This window comes from Myotis nattereri, assembly GCF_964212035.1.
Source record: "Myotis nattereri genome assembly, chromosome: 2".
NCBI lineage: Eukaryota > Metazoa > Chordata > Mammalia > Chiroptera > Vespertilionidae > Myotis > Myotis nattereri.
In genome coordinates this window covers 196,375,935-196,394,134 of record NC_138076.1, presented here as the reverse complement: position 1 = coordinate 196,394,134, position 18,200 = coordinate 196,375,935, and the positions used below count along the sequence as shown (strand labels likewise).

Here is an 18,200-nt window from a genome sequence, read left to right as displayed (position 1 = left end):
ACTCTGTTTTTCCCATGACCCCTGTTATTTGTAGTGCACAATTTTGCAGGACATGAAGTTTTTCACAAATGTATATATCATGGTACAGCTGTGGGGGAGGACAGATTTTTCTCTACTCTCAGGTTCTTTTGGCTAGTCTAATAATTAAATAGATATGAGTACATCAGCAAAAGAAAATAAATTTAATACATACATATGTATGGGAAACCCACATATGTGAGAGAGTCAGAGACCCCCCACATGCATGAGAGTTTCTGAGATAGAAAGGGAGATTGAGGTATATAAGACTTCCTGAGCTAGGGATGAGGGAGGTACTTTGGGGGCTTCAAATGGTCATTGCAAGATGATAAGAAGAGCAGGTGTTCAGGAAATAGAAGTTTGTCCTGCCCTACAGATAGGTCAAAAGAGGTTACTTCTAATAATCACTTATTATGGGCAAGGCCTCTAATTTAAATTTTTCTAGGTAGTTAAGGGAGAGGCAGAAGTTTCTCTTCAGCCTGAGGCAAAAGTTATCTTTAGCTCAAAACAATCTACATACCACAGAGGCACATCTTGAGGTGACTCCCCATAACTCAAAGTAGAATGTTTAGCAACAGTGGCAGGACAATGAGATAGAGATGTTTATATAAACAGGAACTTTTGGTGTCATTCAAATCTCATTTTAAACAAATTCTCCTACTTCTCTTTTAGGAAGGGCTAATCAAGTCTGAGCCTCAGAAAATTTTCTTTATTAATAGTAATATTAATAAGTTAATATGGTTATTAATATCGTTAGCTTTTACCTAATGACGCTCAGTCCTCTAGGTGTCCCAGTCCTCTGATACTGTTGCTGCTGCCCAGTCCTCCAGTACGTGCTCTTCTTGTTCATTGCAAACCCATGAGGCCACTGAGCTTTGGTTTAGCCAGCCCCAGACTTCCCATTTAGTCACAATCCTGCGGTTTCTCAAGCTGTTGGTAAATTGTGTCTTCATGGTCAGTGCTTCCTAAACTTAACATTTATAAGAATCACATGGAGGGCTTGTTCAGTCACAGGTTCCTGGATGCCATCTCCGGAGCTTCTGACACGATATGATATGTTTCGGTTAAGTGAGAATTGGCATTTGTAACAAGCTCTCAGGTGATATTGATGCTGCTGGTCCAATGGTCACATTTTGAGTGGCACTACTCAAATATCCTGCCATTAGCAGTATCTATCACTCACTCTGAGGCACCAGTTTCTTCCCTATCAAAACTTTGTTTGTGGGCCTGGGGGGGTGGGGGTGGGAGAGTGGTGCACTATTGCATCAGCACAGTCATTTTCAACCAGGGGCAATTTTTATCCCCAGGACACATTTGGCAATATCTGGAGACACTTTTTTGTTGACCTAACTGGGTAAGAAGGCATGCTACTGGCATCTGGTAGGTAGAGGCCAGAGATGCTGCTCAACATCCTACAATGCACAAGGCAACTCCTTACCACAAAGAATTATCTGGCCCAAATGTCAATAGTGCCAAGGTTGAGAAACTTGGCATCAACATGATATTGCTTTTTTTGCCACTAGCATGAAATCCTTCTGATTGTGTCTTTGTCAAGTAGATAGCCTATGAAGTGAAGATAGAGGTAAAGGAATGGTTGTGTTCTCTCCCCAAGCCCCGCTTTGTACAATTCATAGAATACATAAATCTCAACTTTAAAACCAAGTGTTTGAATTATTACTTGTAGACATGATAACTTGTTTTCATATTCTTAACTTCTCCTTCTTAGGTCTGATGGCAGAATGGAAGACTTTACTAAAACTAGACCTTTGGACATTGGACCTATCTATTTCTTTGATCAGGTAATAATGTAGCTCAGTTTCATAAATTATAATTTACTTTTAAAAATATTTCACTTTGACCAGTATTTTTCTCTACCTTTTAAATAGATTTATTTCATTTTAGATGAAACCAAAAAAGAAAAAATGGGAAAAGAGAGACCGTCTCCCCTATTTGGAGCACGCTTCAGAAGAAAAACATAGGTAAAACTTTTGGAATTACTCTGCATTGCTGGCATCACTGTATATTTTCAAAGGCTTATAAGGTGCTCAGAATCAATCCTTCCCTATTTCCTACCCTCTAAGAAACTACATCAAGAAATTACCATGTCAAAGCCGACTATGAAGTTAGTCAGAGAACTTTATTTTAGCCAGATTAGGATTAATTTAAGCATAATTGGTCAAATGGACCAGTCATCTGGTTTCTTTGCTATTCCACAACAAATCTAGCATGTTCTCTCTCTCTCTCTCTCTCTCTCTCTCTCTCTCTCTCTCTCTCTCTCTCTCCTTCCCTCCCTCCCTCCCTCCCTCCCTCTCTTCCTCCCTCCCTCCCTCCCTCCCCCTACCTTCTTTTCTCCCCCTCCCTCCCTTCCTCCCTCCCTTGGGGAGTTTACACTAGCTGTTCCTTCTGCTTTCAGCATTGCTTACTCCCCTTTCCTTGTCTTTATTTAATTATTTTTATAAATATATATTGATTTTTTACAGAGAGGAAGGGAGAGAAATAGAGAGTTAGAAACATCGATGAGAGAGAAGCATCGACCAGTTGGGGATGTGCCCGCAACCAAGGTATATGCCCTTGACCGGAATCGAACCTGGGACCCTTCAGTCCGCAGGCCGACACTCTATCCACCGAGCTAAACCGGTTTTGACATCCTTGTCTTTATTTAAATACCACCTTTGTAGTGAGACTTTCTTGATTATCCTATTTCAAATTTCTACACCGTCAACACCTTAGCAATTTCTATCCCCTTTCTAACTTTTCTGTTGCACTAAGTCGCTTATTAATATTGTAAATTATATCCCTATTTATTTGTCTTCTCATGAGAATATCAGGTCTACAAGGATTTTTTATCTACTTGATCCCTTCTCTATTCCCAATACCAAGAATAGTGCTTGGCACATAGGATGTGCTTAACAGATTTGTGATTAATAGCCATAGAATTGTGTTAGGACCACAAAGATGAATGAAATAATGGAACTAGTCATTTCACAATAGTTTTACCCTCTAGTTACCACAATTTAACTTGTGGAGTGGAAATTAAAATATTCCCACCTATTTTAGAACATATATCACAAGGCTAAATAAAGTTAAAAGTTGTTAATTTTACCAGTGAGTTCTCGAACAGGGGTGTTTCACCCTACAAGGGACATTTAGTAATTTCTGGAGATGTTTTTGTTTGTCACAACAAGGGGGATATGGTGTTATCATCTGGTATATAGAGACCACGGTTGCCGCTAAACATCCGACAATACACAGGACAGCACCTTCAACTGAGAATTATCTGATCCGAATGTCAGCATTTCAGATTGAAAAACTGGGCTATACATTAAATTGTGGCGGGGAAGGGGGGGGGGGGTTTGAGCAGTTTGAACTTTTCTCAAGACCATTACAAGTTGCTGTTATTTCCAGAAGTCTGTTGTCTTTTCATTTCCAACTCTCTCTGTTTTGAAAAGTAGTTCAATATAATGTGATCATTTTGTTTTCACATTGCTTGGCTTATAATTGGTAATTAATGAGTCATATTGTCATATGAGCAATCAGTAGGTCTGTTTGTCATAGAGCTTGAGGGGTTTATTGGCTTCCCAGCTTTCTCATTTAATACATTCCTCAAAGTATGTGCTAGGCATTGCTTCTGTCCACTCTGCTTGGAAACCCCATTTCTCCCACCAGCTATCCTGCTGCTATTGCACCAAAAACAAACTCCATACTTGTTACCATGAACTGCAAGCCCTTCTGTGATTTCTTCTTTTTTTATTTTTAAGTAAATCTTTATTGTTCAGATTATTACAGTTGTTCCTCTTTTTTCCCACCATAGCTCCCCTCCACCCGGTTCCCACCCCACCCTCCGCCCTCACCCCGCCCCCTCTGTCCTCATCCATAGGTGCACGATTTTTGTCGAGTCTCTTCCTGCATCCCCCACACCTCTTTCCCCCCAAAGAATAGTCAGTCCACTCCTTTCTATGCCCCTGATTCTATTATAATCACCAGTTTATTCTGTTCATCAGATTATTTATTCACTTGATTTTTAGATTCACTTGTTGATAGAAGTGTATTTGTTGTTCATAATTTGTATCTTTACCTTTTTCTTCGTCTTCCTCTTCTTAAAGGATACCTTTCAGCATTTCATTTAATACTGGTTTGGTGGTGATGAGCTCCTTTAGGTTTTCTTATTTGTGAAGCTCTTTATCTGACCTTCAATTCTGAATGATAGCTTTGCTGGATAAAGTAATCTTGGTTGTAGGTTCTTGCTATTCATCACTTTGAATATTTCTTGCCACTCCCTTCTGGCCTGCAACGTTTCTGTTGAGAAATCAGCTTACATTCGTATGGGTAATCCCTTGTAGGTAACTGACTTTTTTTCTCTTGCTGCTTTTAAGATTCTCTCTTTGTCTTTTGCTCTTGGCATTTTAATTATGATGTGTCTTGGTGTGGTCCTCTTTGGATTCCTTTTGTTTGGGGTTCTCTATGCTTCCTGGACTTGTAAGTCTATTTCTTTCACCAGGTAGGGGAAGTTTTCTGTCATTATTTCTTCAAATAGGTTTTCAATATCTTGCTCTTTCTCTTCTTCTGGCACCCCCATAATTCGGATGTTGGTACGCTTGAAGTTGTCCCAGAGGCTCCTTACACTATCTTCATATTTTTGGATTCTTTTTTATTTTTGTTTTTCCGGTTGGGTGATTTTTGCTTCTTCGTATTTCAAATCTTTGACTTGATTCTTGCGATCCTCTAGTCTGCTGTTGGAACTCTGCATAATATCCTTTATTTCAGTCAGTGTATGCTTAATTTCTAGTTGGTCCTTTTTCATAGCCTCAAGGGTCTCACTTGATTTCTTGAGGGTCTCACTAAATTTATCAGCGGTTTCTAGAAAATTCTTGAAAAACCTTAAAAGTATGGTTTTGAACTCTATATCCAGTAGTTTGCTTTCCTCCATTTCTGTCATTTGTGACCTGTTTCTTTTTCTCCACATTTTTTATGCTTTCCTGTGTTGATAGAGTGGCTTTCTGTGCTAGGTGTCCTATAGGGCCCAGTGGCTCAGCCTCCCCAATTACCTGAGGTGGACACTCTTGGTGCAGCCCTTTGTGGGCTTTGTGCACAGTCTTGTTGTAGTTAAGTCTTGATTGTTGTAGGTATCACTGGGAGGAATTGACCTCCAGGCCAATTGGCTGTGAGAATCAGCTGTGTCTGCAGTGGGAGAACTTCTGAGCTGGAGACACCCTTCTGAGGCAAGACTTGCTTCAGTGGGGCTTTGGTGCTCACTGAGTCTGCCCCCCGAGTGTGTCCTTTATGGATCTGAGGAGCTGCAATCTGGATGGTCCCACTCTGACCACCAGGCACACTGGCTCCTGGATCTCTAAGGAGGTGCTAATCTAGCCTCTGCCTGAGGCTACCCAGCAGGAGCTCAGCTGTGAAGCAATGCGAGTTGCCCTGGGGGCTTGGACCAGCTGCAGTTTGTTAGGTAATTTTCAGATTGCAAAGGGCTAGGCCTTTCATATGCAAAAGCCGGTGCACAGCTTGGGCGGGGCGGGGTTCCCAGGGGATCAACAGGGCGAAGCAAGCAGCTATGGCTGCCCTCAGAGGCCCCGCTTCTCAGTGTCCTGACAATCGCTGCAAGCACCTCCGAGAGGAAGCTGCCCTCAAGTTCCAACCGATGCCAGACAGTCCAGTTTCTCCCGTATGAGTCTGGGTCCCCAGAGACTCGCCCAGAAATGGAGCTCAGAGCTTGAGACTCCCTACTGATTGAAAAAGACATCCGTGTCCTCAGATGCCAGCCCTCTCCACGTGTGCCTCCATACCTCTGTACTTTACTTCCGCACCGAACCTCCTCTGAGTCTCGATATGCTTTTCTCTTTCCTTCTAGTTGTAGAATTTCCACTCAGTCAGCCTTCCTGTGGTTCTGGATGATGTCCGTTCCATCTTTTAGTTGTATTCTTGAAGTGGTTGTGCTAAGCAGCAATCTCCGGTGTTTACCTAAGCCGCCATCTTGGTTTTTCCTCTGTGATTTCTTCTTATGTCTGTCCTCAGACCATGCATACCACTCCATGTCAGTCACTGCTCCCCAGCCATTATGGCCTATCTATTGCTTTCACAACCATGCCCATTCCTGCATTAGGTTCTTTGCATTTGCTGGACACTCTCCTTTGAATGTTTTTCTGCCATATTATTTTATGGTTGGCTCTTCCTCGTCATCATTTGAGTCTCAACCCAGATGTCTCTTCAGAAAGACCATCTCTGATCTCCCAATCCAAAGAAACTAAGCCTCTCCTCCCCCCACCCTACCCGCATCCATTACTCTATTAAATTGCCCGGTTTTATTTTCACCAATACAATTATTGCTATCTGTAAATTTCTTTTCTTTGTCTTCTCTCTCCTTCTTTTTTCCCTCCCAGCATTCTTTCTCCAACTAGAATGTAAGATTCATGAGGGCAGAGGTTTGTCCTCTTCACCATGTCTCCCCAGCACCTAGAATTGTGCCTGATGAATATTTATTAAATGAAAGAATTATTTCTTCTCATGTGCTGTGTGCCTAGAGAAGTAGAGCTACTTTAAGACTGAGCCAGGTGCCAAGACCTTCATTGTTGATTATCTCTCGTTAAGATAATTTTAAGTCTGGCCCTAGCTGGTTTGGCTCAGTGGATAGAGCGTCAGCCTGCGGACCAGATGGTCCTGGATTTGCTTCCCCTCAAGGGCATGTACCTCGGTTTTAGGCTCCTTCCCAACCTGGGTTCTGGTCAGAGTGAGTGCAGGAGGCAACCAATCGATGTATTTCTCTCACATCCGTATTTCTGTCTTTCCCTTTTCCACTCTCCCTAAAAATCAATGAAAAAATATCCTCATTTGAGGATTAAAAATAAAAAGATTGTTAAGTCTAGTTTTGAACGGGACAGTCCATTATTTGAACTTTTGCCTGAAAAATAAACCAGATAGACAGTTGGCTGCGCGGCTGGACTGCTGACTTCTCAGCGGTCTGAGGAGTTGGCTGTGGGCTAGCCAGACTCCTGGCCACGATGCGGGAGACAGCGGCCACCCTGAAGCTTTCGTCTTTCCACGGCTCCGCTCGGTACAGAAGAATGTGGGAGACTGCGTCATCTTGTTGGGGAGAGTGGCTTTTATCAGAAACCTATACATCCCAGAAATCTACAACATCAACACCCAGGGAACAGCTGTGAACCCAGGAACATCAGATCTCTAGCAGCGCGAATACATGGACTTGGATGGGCTCTCTACCTTCTCAAGGAAAGGTCAGAAAAACGAGAGGTCAAAAAGGCCTAGGAAAACGAGAGAGAGAGCTACAAAACCAGACACCCGGAGAAGAGAGATCATAGGGAGTCAAAGAAACAGCCCGCATATGAAAGAAAAGGAGGCATCACCAGAAAAGGAAGTAAATGAAATAGAGGCAAGCAATATGTCAGAGAAAGAATTCAGAGAAATGGTCACAAGGTCGCTGAAAAGAATGGAAGTCAAATTCAACAATATGTGTAAAAACCAAGACGAAATGAGGAAGAACCAAGAAGAAATGAAAAACGACATTGCTGCTATAAGGAACTCAATAGAAAGCATCAAGAGTAGACTAGAAGAAGTAAAGAACCTCATCAGTGAGCTAGAAGACAAGGTAGGAAAAAATACCCAAGCAGAGCAGTATCTGGAAAGAAAACTTAAAAAACAGGAGGAGAGCCTAAGGCAGCGGTTCTCAACCTGTGGGTTGTGACCCCTTTGGGGGTCGAATGACCCTTTCACAGGGGTCGCCTAAGACCATTGGAAAACACATATATAATTACATATTGTTTTTGTGATTAATCACTATGCTTTAATTATGTTCAACTTGTAACAATTAAATTGGGGGTCACCACAACATGAGGAACTGTATTAAAGGATCACGGCATTAGGAAGGTTGAGAACCACTAGCCTAAGGGAACTTTGGGACAACACAAAATGAAACAATATGCCGCATAATAGGGGTGCCAGAAGGAGAGAAAACTGAGCAAGGAATAGAAAACCTGTTTGAAGAAATAATGACAGAAAACTTCCCTGATATAGGTAAGAAAAAAATCACACAAATCCAAGAAGCTCACACAGTCCAAAACAAAATGAACCCCAAAAGACCAAAGCCAAGGCACATTATAATTAAATTGGCAAACACCAATGACAAAGTAAGAATCTTAAAAGCGGCCAGAGAGAGACAGGAAATTACCTACAAAGGATCCCCAATCAGATTGACGACTGATTTCTCAACAAAAACACATCATGCCAGAAGGGATTGGAATGAAATATACAAAGTCATGCAAAGGAAGGGTCTAAATCCAAGAATACTGTACCCAGCAAGGCTATCAACCAAAATCGAGGGTGAAATCAGGAGCTTCACAGACAAAAAAGGACTAAGGGAGTTTATCACCACCAAACCAGCAATGCAAGAAATGCAAAAGGGTCTGCTGTAAAAAGCAGAAATAAGAAGCGAAGAAGGAACACACGCTTAAAGAATACAAATGGCTACAAACAAGTACCTATCAATAATAACTTTAAATGTAAATGGATTAAATGCCCCAATCAAAAGACATAGGGTAGCCGAGTGGATAAGAAAACATGACCCACATATCTGCTGTCTACAGGAAACCCACCTCAGAAAAAAGAACTCACACAGACTGATGGTGAAGGGATGGAAAAAGGTTTTTCAGGCAAATGGAAATGAAAAAGAGCTGGGGTAGCAATACTTATATTGGACAAATTAGATCTCAAAGTGAAGGACATAACAAGAGATAAAGAAGGCCACTTCATAATAATAAAGGGAGCAATCCAACAAGGAGAAATGGAGAAATGACTCTGGTAAACATATATGCACCCAATACAGGAGCGCCCAGATACATAAAAAAAAACTTCTGGAGGATATCAAGGGAGAGATTGACAGCAATACAGTCATAGTAGGGGACTTTAATACCCCACTATTGCCATTGGACAAATCTCCTAAACAAAAACTCAGCAAAGAAACATCAATCCTAAATGACTCATCTGATCTGATGGAATTAATTGACATCTTCAGAACATTTCACCCCAAAGCCACAAAATATACATTCTTCTCAAGTGCACATGGGACATTCTCAAAGATAGACCATATATTGGGTCACAGGCAAAGTCTCTTCAAATTCAAGAGGCTAGAAATCATATCAAGTATCTTCTCAGATCACAGTGGCATAAAACTAGAAATCAACTACAATAAAAACAATTTAAAAAATCAAACACCTGGAGGCTAAATAGCATGCTATTAAATAGTGACTGGGTTACCAGAGTGATAAAAGAAGAAATAAAAAGCATCATGGCAACAAATGACAATGAAAATACAACAATCCAAAATCTATGGGACACAGTGAAAGCAGTCTTGAGAGGGAAGTTCATAGCTCTACAAGCCTACCAAAAAAAAACAAAAACAAGAAACAATGGTAATAAATTACCTAACCCTACAACTCAAAGACTTAGAAAGAGAGCAACAACAACAACAAAAAAGCCCAGCGTAAGCAGAAGGAAGGAAATAATAAAGACAAGAGCAGAGATAAACGAAATAGAGACCAAAAAAAACAATAAAAAAGATCAACAAAACCAAGAGCTGGTTCTTTGAAAGGATAAACAAGATTGATGAACCTCACCGAAACCAGTTTGGCTCAGTGGATAGAGCGTCGGCCTGCGGACTGAATGGTCCCAGGTTCGATTCCAGTCAAGGGCATATACCTGGGTTGCGGGCACATCCCCACTAGGAGATGTGCAGGGGGCAGCTGATCGATGTTTTCTCTCATCAATGTTTCTAACTAACTCTCTCCCTCTCTGTAAAAAATCAATAAAATATATTTAAAAAAAAAAAAGAGTGATGAACCTCTAGCCAGGCTCACCAAGAAGCAGAGAGAGAGGACCCAAATAAACAAAATCAGAAATGAAAGAGGTGAAATAACAACCGATCCCACAGAAATACAAACAATTATGAAAAAATATTATGAACAACTCTGTCCCAACAAAAAGGACAACCTAGACGAAATGGACATATTCTTAGAAAAATACAAGCTTCCAAAACTCAACCAAGAAGAATAAAAAAAAAAACCTGAATAGGCTGATAACTACTGAAGAAATTGAAACAATGATCCAAAATCTTCTAGCAAACAAAAGCCTTAGTCCGGACAGCTTTACAGGGAAGTTCTACCAAGCATTCAAAGAAGAAGTAAAACCTATCCTACTCAGACTATTCCAAAAAATTCAAGAGGAAGGCACATTTCCAAGCTCTTTCTATGAAGCCAGCATTACCCTAATTCCAAAACCAGATAAAGACACCACAAAAAAAAAGAGAACTACAGGCCAATATCCTTGATGAACATAGATGCTAAAATTCTCAACAAAATTCTAGCAGATTGGATTCAGCAATACATTAGAAAGATCATACACCATGATCAAGTGGGATTTATTCCAGGAATGCAAGGATGGTACAATATCTGCAAATCAATAAATGTGATACATCACATAAACAAACTGAGAGACAAAAATCACATAATCATATCAATTGATGCAGAAAAAACATTTGACAAAATCCAACACCCTTTCTTGATGAAAACTTTCAGCAAAGTGGGAATAGAGGGCTCATACCTCAACATAATAAAAGCCATATATGACAGACCTACAGCCAACATCATACTCAATGGGCAAAAACTAAAACCATTTCCTCTAAGAACAGGAACAAGACAAGGATGCCCACTTTCACCACTCCTGTGTGACCTAATACTAGAAGTACTAGCCATAGCAATCAGACAAGAAGAAGAAATAAAAGGCATCCAAATTGGAAAAGAAGAAATAAAACTGTCCTTATTCGCAGATGACATGATACTATACATAGAAAACCCCAAAGACTTCATCAATAAACTACTAGACTTAATAAATGAATTTGACAATGTAATAGGATACAAAATTAATGCCCAGAAATCTATGGCCTTTTTATACACCAATAATGAACTCACAGAAAGAGAAATGAAAAAAACAATCCCATTTACCTTTGCACCAAAAAAACCTAAGATACCTAGGAATAAACTTAACCAAGGATGTAAAAGACTTGTACTTGGAAAACTACAGGACATTGAAAAAATAGAGGAAGTCAAAAAAATGGAAGAACATCCCATGTTCATGGATTGGTAGAATCAACATCATTAAAACGTCCATACTACCTAAAGCAATCTATAGATTCAATGCAATACCTATTAAAATACCAACGGCATATTTCAAAGATCTAGAACAAACTCTCCAAAAATTCATCTGGCATAAAAAAAGACGCAGAATAGCCACAGCTGTCCCGAGAAAGAAGAACAAAGTTGGAGGGATCACAGTACCAGACATCAAACTATATTACTACCAAGCCACAGTTCTCAAAACTGCCTAGTACTGGCACAAGAACAGACTTATAGACCAATGGAACAGAATAGAGGATCCAGCAATTGACCCAAGCCATTATACTCAATTAATATTTGACAGAGGAGGCAAGAGCATACAATGGAGTCAAAACAGTCTCTTTAATAAATGGTGCTGGAAAATTTGGTCAGATACATGCAAAAAAAAAAAAAAAAAAAAGAAACTAGATCACCAAATTACACCATACACAAAAACAAACTCAAAATGGCTAAAGGACTTGAATGTAAGTCTGGAAACCATAAAAACCCTACAAGACTCCATAGGCAGCAAAGTTGCAGACATATGTAATAGCAATATCTTTACAGACACAGATCCTAGGGCAAGAGAGACTAAGGAGAAAATAAACAAATGGGACTGCATCAAAATAAAAAGCTTCTGCATAGCAAAAGAAACCATCAACAAAACAACAAGAAATCCCACTGCATGGGAGAACATATTTGCCAATGTTATCTCTGATAAGGGTTTAATCTCCAATATTTACAGGGAACTCATACAACTTAACAAAAGGAAGATAAACAACCCAATCAAAAAATGGGCAAAAGATCTAAATAGACACTTTTCAAAAGAGGACATTCAGAAAGCCAAGAGACATATGAAAACATGCTCAAAGTCACTAATCATCCAAGAGATGCAAATCAAAACAACAATGAGGTACCATCTCACACCTGTCAGACTGGCTATCATCAACAAATCCACAAACGACAAGTGCTGGAGAGGATGTGGAGAAAAAGGAACACTCGTGCACTGCTGGTGGGAATGCAGACTGGTGCAGCCACTGTGGAAGACAGTATGGAGTTTCCTCAAAACACTAAAAATGGAACTCCCATTTGACCCTGTGATCCCACTTCTAGGAATATATCCCAAGAAACCAGAAACACCAATCAGAAAGGATATATGCACCCCTATGTTCATAGCAGCACAATTCACCATAGCTAAGATTTGGAAACAGCTTAAGTGCCCATCCGTAGATGAATGGATTAGAAAACTGTGGTACATCTACAGGATGGAATACTATGCTGCTTTAAAAAAGAAGGAACTCTTACCATTTGCAACAGCATGGATGGAACTGGAGAGCATTAGGCTAAGTGAAATAAGCCAGTCAATGAAGGAAAAATACCACATGATCTCACTCATTCATGGATAATAGAGACCATTATAAACTTTTGAACAATAATAGATACAGAGGCAGAGCTGCCTCAAACAGATTGTCAAACTGCAGTGGGAAGGTCAAGGAGGGTTGGGGGGCAGGAGGGAGGGGGGTAAGAGATCAACCGAAGGACTTATATGCATGCATATAAGCATAACCAATGAACATAAGACACTAGGGGGTAGGGAAGGCTAGGGGATTGTCAAGGGCGGGGGGGAAAAAAAGGACACATATGTAATACCCTTTGTAATACTTTAAGCAAAAAAAAAAAAAAAAAAAGGAACTGCCATTTGACCCAGTAATACCACTTCTAGGAATATATCCCAAGAAAGCAGAAACACCAGTCAGAAAGGATATATGCATCCCTATGTTCATAGCAGCACAATTTACCATAGCTAAGATTTGAAAACAGCCTAAATGCCCATCAGCAGATGAGTGGATTTGAAAACTATGGTACATTACACAATGGAATACTACGCTGCAGTAAAAAAGAAGGAATTCTTACCATTTGCAACAGCATGGATGGAACTGGAGAGCATTATGCTAAGTGAAATAAGCCAGGCAGTGAAAGAAAAATAACACATGGTCCCACTCATTTATGGATAATAAGGAACATTATAACCTAATGAACAAAAAGATAGATACAGAGGCAGAGAAACATCGAACAGACTGCCAAATTACAGCGGGAAGGCTGTGGAGTGTTTTTTGGGGGGGCAGGTAAGAGATCAATTGAAGGACTTATATGCATGCATATAAGCATAACCAATGGACACAAGACACTGGGGGTGGGGGTAAGGGCATGTGCTGGGGGTAGGAGAGGCCGGGGGAAGGTCAATAGGAGAAAAAAAGGAAAAAAAATACGTTCAAACTTTCTACATACTACTTTTGTTTAATAAATTCACCTTTCATTAAGAAAAATAAACCAGATATATAAATATTATTTTTAAATATGTATTAAATTTCTTAACCTTCTTAATATCCTTCTGAAGGAGGTATAATTATTGACTGTACATACATATTGAGGCAGTTAATAAGTGGAAGGTATTACAGTTATTATTACTTTAAGTAGTCTTATTCTTTTATTTGAGCAATAGATAAATCTGAGAGTTGTAAATGCATATTTACAGGATGTTACAAAGAAATTACCATAAAATTGAGATAACACAGTAGCTGCCTCATAGGTTTAGTATTAGAGTTTGGAGAAATGATGTTATGAGAGCAACTTTGAAAGTTTATTATAACGGGATATAGAAATGTATGAGTTATAATATTATGTTTAAAGTTTTCAAAAATAGGTCTTCCATCTAAAAAATATTAATATGAAAATAGAACCAATGGCTAAAGATCTACATTTACAATTCTTATTCCAATTCAAATACCTTTTGATCTAAAAAAGTTGCCTTTTTACATTAATCCCTCAGTTGAGAAACCAATGTTATTTTTCAAACTATGTTAATGTACCACCATTTAGGAGAAAGATGTGACTCTTTAGTGCTCTGTACCATTTTATAAAGTCCATCGGGTGGTGTTGACATGTTTCACCACATTGACTTGGTGAAAGAAAACATTTTGAAATTGTAATGACAAACAGGAGTGGGGGGAGGTAGGAGAGTTTATAGGGGTGATAAATGCTCCTGGAAAGAGGCATGATATACATGTGAGGTATTATAGAATTGTACACTTTAAACCTATATAATTTTACTAATCAATATAACCCTAATACATTCAGTAATAAAGAAATTGTGATGACGGGGGTAGCTGTCTTAGAAATATTAGAACAACTGGTTTAGAGGAGAACATTCCAAATTTTAAAACCATAGCGCTCCCGCTCCAAACTGTCCCAGTTATCAAAAGCCCTCATCAGTCTCTAAGCTTCTCAAATGCCTCTTCTAGATTTGGTAAATTCCCTCTCCCTGCACCTAACCTCCTACAAAGGTGGTCGTGGGGAATATGAGGGTTACCTGTTTGGATTTCTGTCTTCTCTCAAATACAGTAACATCTGATAGGGGTGTGTTGGATGGGTTAAGGCAGTGGTCGGCAAACCGAGGCTCGACAGCCACCTGAGGCTCTTTGGCCCCTTGAGTGTGTCTCTTCCACAAAATACCACGTATGGGTGTGCACGTACAATGCGATTGAAACTTTGTGGCCCATGCACAGAAGTCAGTTTTCGGCCTAGGCGAGTCTATTTTGAAGAAGTGTCATTAGAAGAAGTGGGGGGTGTCGGTTGGTAGGGTGACAGGAGAAGCGGCGCAGGTGGGCCGTGAGATACACAGCGCGCGATTCATGCACGAGTTTAGTGAGCCAGTCAGTCAGCAGTCTCATTGAGCAGTGGTTAGTGCTAGTCGCCTTCGCAAATCGCGCACAGGTGACAAAAGTACCTACTCGAAGCATAAAGTTACCTGTATTTTTCCAACCAGCTGCAGATCCTACAGATTTTTGTCATCAATTTAAGAATTGTAATTCTTTTGTGTTGGTGGCTTTATTATTATAAAATGAAACATTTTTTTAGGTGCCCTGTTTGAGATGGCTACAAAGAAGCAGCAAAGAAAAACGGAAGATGAAAACCGTGAATTTAAAGTTGAATGTACCTACCTATATAGTTTAAGTTTAAAAAAATTGGCTCTCAAAAGAAATTTCAATCGTTGTACTGTTGATATTTGGCTCTGTTGACTAATGAGTTTGCCGACCACTGGGTTAAGGGAACACAATAAGTTTGTAGACTTAGAACCTAAGAAATTCAGGGAAGCCTTTCTGGAAGAAATGATCTATGTCTTGTCTTATAATTAAACAAATGAATAAATGACACACATATATTGGTTTTTTTCTTCTGTGTATAAAAAAAAATGTTTATTGTGGAAAAGTTAGAAGAGCATCCTATCTAATAATAGACAAACATGGTAATTAACCATACCTCTGACACACTTTCCATTGGCTAATCAGGATGATATGCAAATTAACTGCCAACCAAGATTGCGGCTGGCAGCCAGGCAGCTGAAGCAAACAGGAGGCTTGCTTGCTCCAGTGATGGAGGAAGCCAAGGTTCCCCGCCTGCCGCCGCCCAGCTCTGAGTTGCACTCTAAGCAACTATGTTGCAATTATAGAAGCTAAACAAAGCCCAGATACCTGCTTTCAGCAGCCGAGGTTTCAGAGCTGGAGCTGAGCCTCAGAGCTAAAGCCAGCTCTTAGCTCCAGTGACAGCCATAGAAGGTAAATAAATCCCAGAATAAAAAAGAAAAAGAAAAAAAGGAGAGGTTGGGAACTTCAGTCACCCGCCAACCTGAAAACGGCCCTCAGCGCCTCACCCAGACTGGCCAGGCACCCCAGTGGGGACCTCCACCCTGAAGGGGGTGTGACCAGGTGCAAACAGCCATCATCCCCTCATCCAGGCTGGCCAGGCACCCAAGCGGGACCCCCACCCTGATCCGGGACACCCTTCAGGGCAAACCAGCCAGCCCCCACCCTTGCACCAGGCCTCTATCCTATATAGTGAAAGGGTAATATGCAAACTGACCTTAACAGCAGAAGGACTAGGAATGACTGGTCACAATGACACACACTGACCACCAGGGGGCAGACGCTCAATGCAGGAGCTGCCCTCTGGTGGTCAGGGCACTCTCACATGGGAGGAGCTCTGCTCAGCCACAAGCCAGGCTGATGTCTGCCAGTACAGCTGTGGTGGTGGGAGCCTCTCCTGCCTCCTCAGCAGCGCTAAGGATGTCCGACTGCAGTTTAGGCCTGCTCCCCGCTGGCAAGTGGACATCCCCCAAGGACTGCAGGGCTGCCAGAGGGATGTCTGATTGCCATCTTAGGCCCAATCCCCCGGGGAGCGTGCCTAAGCCAGCAGGTGGTCATCCCCTGAGGGATCCCAGACTGCTAGAGGGCACAGGCCAGGCTGAGGGACCCCCCTTCGCCCTGAATGCACAAATTTTTGAGCACCAGGCCTCTAGTGAAGTATAAAAGGAGAAAATAAAAAATGACTTCTGTAATCCCACAATTAATTTCCTTTTCGGTGGACATTTGCTTAGGCTCTTTATTACCAGATATATGATATATACATTATACAATTGAGATCATTCCACATATGTAATTGTGTATCTTTTTTATGTAACATAATTAATTCCCAAAATTATTAAGAGAAATTTTACAGTTTTTATTGCTATACATTGTTCGGGTATGGAATTATTTACTTACTTAGCAACATTCCTATGAGCTATTAGGTTCTTTTCAATTTTTACTAATATAAAAAAATAATGTTACAGTTTGCAATTTTATACATAGATGCTATACATCAGTGGTTCTCAACCTTCCTAATGCTGCGACCCTTTAATACAGTTCCTCATGTTGTGGTGACCCCCAATTTCATTGTTACAAATTGAACATAATTAAAGCATAGTGATTAATCACAAAAACAATATGTAATTATATATGTGTTTTCCAATGGTCTTAGGCGACCCCTGTGAAAGGGTCACTCGACCCCCAGAGGGCTCGCGACCCACAGGTTGAGAACCGCTGCTATACATCTTTTAAATTATATTTTAAGATGGATTCTAGAAGTCAAATTACTAGGTTAAAAAGTATTCAATATCTTTAAGTCTCACATATGTTTTTTACAGTACTACAGAGAGTTTTAACGCTAAAGAAGTAAATGAGGAACCAGGTCTATCTATAGTAGCTGCATTGAAGAAGCAATATGCGTTTCAACCATTTGCCATCTCACCAACTCCTGTTGTTTCCAAGCTTTCTGCTAACCTTACATTCTCCAAAATACAAATGCAAAAGAGTCTGCTTGAAGAATACAAAGACATTGCTGCTGAATTACTGTGTGAACTTGGGGAGACATTGCAGATGTATGCTGAGTATAATATTGCTTTCCCTGTAGGAATTGTAAATCTTGTGAATTACAGTTGGCATGATCTCATTGAAGAAGCTAATAAATATGAAACCAAAATGTCAATGTTGAAGAAACAGGGTGCCTTGCAAAACAATTCCAGTTCCATGATAGTTGACAAAATCAGCAACTATCCAATAGAATGTCATAAGGAAAATCTTCTGATGAAAACAAAAAGAGATCACCACCATTTTGTATCAATTAATCCTATGAAAAAAATATGTAAGTAAAAATTACTAATTAGATTTATAAATAAGGAAAAAAGAATAAAAGTAGCAAGTGAGATATTGACAGAACATTGTATTTGGTTACATTATAGTGATATTTGGTTTTGTTAATCATTTTAGTAATTCATGAATGTCAGCAGTAAGACATAATTCTTTAAAAATATTTTTATTGATTTCAGAGAGGAAGAGAGTGATAGAAACATCAGTGGTGAGAGAGAATCATTGATCGGCTACCTCCTGCCCACCCCACACTGGGATCAAGCCCACAACCCAGGCATGTGCCCTGACTGAGAATCGAACCGTGGCCTTCTGGTTCATAGGTCGACGCTCAACCACTGAGCAACACTGGCTGGGCAGACAGAAAAATTTATAGTGCTTCCAGTTCAATATAACATTCATTATGCTTCATATCCATGTGATATGAAGCCTTTGCCTCAGGAGATCTTACAAATTCTCTCAACAGTAGCATGGTCCAACAGAAAAATGATGCTACCAC

The 18,200-nt window shown here is 40.2% G+C and overlaps 1 protein-coding gene across 1 annotated transcript in view; it reads left to right on the top strand.

Moving 5' to 3' along the window:
• The window catches only part of LOC308512517 (uncharacterized protein), a gene marked incomplete at its 3' end in the record, with an annotated part of 45,471 nt that overhangs the window by 13,722 nt on the left and 13,549 nt on the right, over nucleotides 1-18,200 (top strand). The window contains exons 3-5 of the mRNA XM_081082226.1: nucleotides 1,745-1,817; nucleotides 1,921-1,997; nucleotides 17,203-17,699. Coding sequence (XP_080938352.1) covers nucleotides 1,745-1,817; nucleotides 1,921-1,997; nucleotides 17,203-17,699 — 647 coding nt within the window. The remainder of the gene's footprint in view (nucleotides 1-1,744; nucleotides 1,818-1,920; nucleotides 1,998-17,202; nucleotides 17,700-18,200) is intronic.